Raw genomic sequence first — 4,601 nt, 5'->3', positions numbered from 1 at the left:
TAAAATATAATTAAATACCTGTTAAGATATGAAGAATCTAATTTTTTTTTAGTAAATATTCAAATACATATATATAAACCCAATATTCAAATTTAATTATTATTTCTTTTGTGCATTTATTATTATTAATTTTTTAGTAATTTCTTTTATAATTTAAAAAAAAAAAAAAAAAAATCCTAAAAATTATATTATTATAACATTATGCTAATTTTCTATTTTATTACTATAAAATAAATTGTTGTTATTTAGAAATATAAATTAAAAATAAATGTTCTAATGTTTATATGAAACTATGTTAAAGATGTGCTAAACTATATCTGAAAGGTTGATATGTAGTTGAACTTAGGAAAACTAATAGAGAAGTTTTTAGGGACATTGTTCAAAAATTTTTTAACAGGCAAGAGTGATGTCACGGATGACTGATACCAGTCATTGTGGGAGGGTGGCCTGTACAGGAGCATTCCATCTAATCCTGGAGACTTAAGTCCATTAAGGTCAAGTCTGTCATTTTGTCCGATCGTCTAAAGTCTGTCCGCTAACTACATCAGGTGATACGAACAATGCAATCTTATTTTTTTATTATTTCATTTATATGGCATGAATTTGTAATTGTGAAAACCTACGGAAAAACAACCCCCCCATTTCCGGCGAGCTACAGCCGCAGCTAAGACCAGCATGCCATTTCCGTTCAACAACAAAAAGGGAATTTCACAATTGTTTAATTTGTTAACATTTAATAGATTTCAAAATTAAGCTAAGACGTAGAAGTAAGCAGTCCAGCTAAATTCTTCATATGTGTTTCATTATATAAAGTGTTTCGGAAGAGATTTTATTTAGTTAATCACGTTATCTATACAATGTTAATATAAAATATACAACAATATTGTTTAATATATTAACATTTAATTAAAAAAAAAATATTTCTCTTAAATAACATTTTTGTACACATACCAATTATGCCATTATTTACATAAAGTGATATTTGTTTACGAGATGCTTGGTATTTTTAGATTTTTTACATAAATAATTTAAAATTTTAACGAAGTTTTTCTCCGTTTAACGGACATTTTTAAATATAAAAATGTAAACAATAACAAACTTTGACATCTACGTAAACCAGGCGAATTAAGAGAAAAATTAACAGCTGATTGAATAACACCACCAAGGCGAATTAACATAAGGTGGTGTTATTCAATCAGCTGATTATTTTTTCTTCACTTGACTGGTACGCACTGATGTCAGAGTTTGTTATTGTTTACATTTTTTTATTTAAAAATTTAAGTTAAAACAGAGAAAAACTTCGATAGTATTTTGAATAATTTATGTAAAAAATCTGAAAATACCAAGCATTTTGTGAATAGTTTTCTTATAAATAATAAATAATGATTGGTACGCATGTACCAACTTAATATATCAATAATATTTTTCCTATTAAATGTTAACAAATTAATCTACGTATATTGTTTTATATTTTGTATATAAACCCCACATGAGGTATTTACCCGATATGCGTTTTCAATATTTAAAAATTCTCATTAAAACATGTCGAAATATTATTTATTTGTTCGCTATATATTCTAAAATTATAGGAATTTATAATATATGGTTCGATATTTAAAATAACAACAAAAAAATAAAATTAACCTTTTATTTTTTAAAATTATATAGAGCATTATTAAAATTGATTTATTGAACTTTGGGAATATATTGGACCCAAGTGCTTTAAAGGGTTAATTTTAATTTTGTTGTTGTTTTTTTAAATATCAATTCTTGTAATTTTAGTAAATATGGCCAACAAATAAATAATATTTCGATATGTTTCAATGAGAATTTACAAATATTGCAAAATTTTACCTTTGACCTCCAAAGTTTACGCCTTAGGATTTCCCGATTTATATATAACTTCAGGGAAATATTTTATATTATCTAAGAAATAATATTATGTAAATATTTTGTTTAAAATATTACAAAAAATAGTTTTTCTTGAAATTCGCAAGAGTTCAAGTCGCAGGTACAGCTTAACTATAAGAGGTATTGACCTAATTTTTTCACTGTTTTATTCCCTAATCTTTTGACCATAAAATATTAAAATTTGTTTAACAAAGATTTAAAAAAACTTAAAATGGAGTTTTGAAACTGCCGTGTAAAAAATATTTTTTTTATCATAGCTGAGAACAGGTCCACAATATCTTTAAATGATAAAAACATATATTCGAGTAAATATAGATATATTTTATGTAATAAAATAGTTTTATTAGAATATTTTCCAAAATAATTTAAATTTTTTCCACATTTCCTAATCAAGTGCCTGGGGAATTTTTAATAACTTTTACATTTTTGAACCAAGTTTTGTGTTTTACATCTTTTTGAAATACTAAATCCATGTACATTATGATTCTTTAACAATAATATGTAAAATATTTAGCTAATAGCAACATTTATCACATAATATCAAAATTTACGAAGTATGCTCCTACCGCGACCAGGTCACGTTTTCTGACACAAAATCCGTTGTAACTCTGTTCGACTTAAAATAAGAAGAATTATGTGTATAATGTAAATTTTGAAGTACAATATTAGCTTTGTTTTGAGGTACTAAGTGTGTTTCAATTATTTACCGTTCTGGAGTTATAGCTTAATATGTTAGCTTTGTGGCCAAAACTTTGGATTTATTCAAACTTTGAGCGACGAGCGGCACGTGTTAACGTTTATTAATCGAGCTCAAATTTTGGCTATCTCAATATCTGGAAAGGGGAATAATTTTGTGCGGTTAAGACGAACAAGATTGCAACATCGACTTTTTGCGGTCACTAGTGTTAATACCCTCACAACGGAAACAACAATTTTGTCAAATTATTTAAAAATTATACAGTTAAATGGGTTTTAATAAAAAGTAGCTTGCCGGTGGAGGGTATTTAAGATTCGGCACAGCCGAATATAGCACTTTGTTTTATTATAAATACAATTTTAATAAATATCCCATTTTTCCCTCTTATTTTTCATATCACACTTTTGCGAGAAATATAAGAAAAAAATTAAATCTTCCTAAATGTCAAAAAAAAAAGTAAGTGTAAACGTCTAGATTTGCAAAATGATTTTAAATGAAATCTAATAGATTTCATGTATGTGTAAATGGGGTATAAAGGTGGTTTGACAATGTTCACAACATTGTCATAACGATGGTATAACGCTAATAGTGACTATACCAAATAGTTTTTTTATCATGGTTTAAACATTTCTATATTAGTCAAATATTTATCACAGCACGTCGGCAGAAAAATTGTCAGTTTTTTATGTTAATTATAGGGGTAACAAAATGCTGATTTTATCAAGACAACTCATAGATAAATTTACTGAAATAATGCTGTATTTGCTATTGTAAATTTTGTAAATAAACACTAATTTCACTAAAACGTATGTTAAAAATCCATTTTAATTGCACAAAAACAAAATTCTATACAAATTTTATACCGATTCTATATTAGACAAATATTTATCACGGCACTTGACAAAACGTCGGCAGAAAATGTTCAGTTTTTTGTTTATGTTAATACGTAGGGGTAATAAAATGTTTCAAAATAAAAACACTGTCATAACGACGTTATAACGCTAATAAATACTGTCTGTACCTGCTAATTTTTTATCATAACAATTTGACGTTTAGCATTATAAATAATACACACTGGTTACAATACAATGACGTTTGTTATCAAGACAACGTTGTCTAAACAATTGTTTAGACAACACATTCATAACGCGCTATAACGCTAATAAATGCTGTCTGTACCTGCTAATATGTTATCATGACAACAGTTTGACGTTTAGCATAATAAATATTTCTCTAATAGAGACAGGTGATAAATTCCCATTGAAAATAACTGTTTATTGTTGTCACCCTGTACATATTGCTGTCGAATATTGTTTATGCTCATCAGTTTTTTATTAGTTGACGTGTTTGTTAGTATAATTGTAAAACCTGATAATCTTTCGCAATATTAAAAATGGTGGAAATAAAAGCAGTTTTGGAAAAGTTTTACAATGACTACATAAGCAAGACGCCTAAGAAATTGAAAATCGTTGATATTTATCTTGCTTATATATTACTAACCGGCATAATTCAATTCGTTTATTGTTGTATGGTTGGCACATTTCCCTTTAATTCTTTTCTCTCTGGATTTATCAGTACCGTGAGCTGTTTTGTACTGGGAGTGTGCTTAAGGTTACAAGCAAACCCACAAAACAAAAATGTGTTTGCAGGAATTTCACCAGAACGAGGATTTGCTGATTTCATTTTTGCCCATGTTATTTTACATTTGGTTGTAATGAACTTCATTGGATAAAAATAAAACATTTCAAAATAAAAATATCTTTTATGTGTCATTAAATTAGTTAAAGATATTTAGACATTTCCGCATTTTTATTGAAGTAACGATATAGCCCTAGATACCTATACTAGATTGTATTCAAATAATGGGTGCGTTCTTAAATACAGATGCGGTTGTGATAGGAGTTTCATAAAATTTCCTTTTGTACTGCATTTACGACCGCAAGCAATATTTTTATGAGTTGATTGCACTTTTAAATAAGCTGAAAAACGTAAA

The 4,601-nt window shown here is 27.1% G+C and overlaps 1 protein-coding gene across 1 annotated transcript; it reads left to right on the top strand.

Moving 5' to 3' along the window:
• The first annotated feature begins 3,895 nt into the window (after nucleotides 1–3,895).
• Nucleotides 3,896–4,366, top strand: LOC119616485 (dolichyl-diphosphooligosaccharide--protein glycosyltransferase subunit DAD1). Its single transcript, XM_037972847.1, has one exon. The coding sequence runs from the start codon at nucleotides 4,002–4,004 to the stop codon at nucleotides 4,338–4,340; it is 339 nt and encodes a 112-aa protein (XP_037828775.1). The 5' UTR covers nucleotides 3,896–4,001; the 3' UTR covers nucleotides 4,341–4,366.
• The last annotated feature ends 235 nt before the right edge of the window (nucleotides 4,367–4,601 follow it).

This window comes from Lucilia sericata, unplaced genomic scaffold, assembly GCF_015586225.1.
Source record: "Lucilia sericata isolate MDLA Ls3-8-SP2 unplaced genomic scaffold, ASM1558622v1 Contig000074F_arrow, whole genome shotgun sequence".
Classification (NCBI taxonomy): Eukaryota; Metazoa; Arthropoda; class Insecta; order Diptera; family Calliphoridae; genus Lucilia; species Lucilia sericata.
Note: the sequence above shows the minus strand (reverse complement) of the source record. Positions and strands in the feature narration are given on the sequence as shown.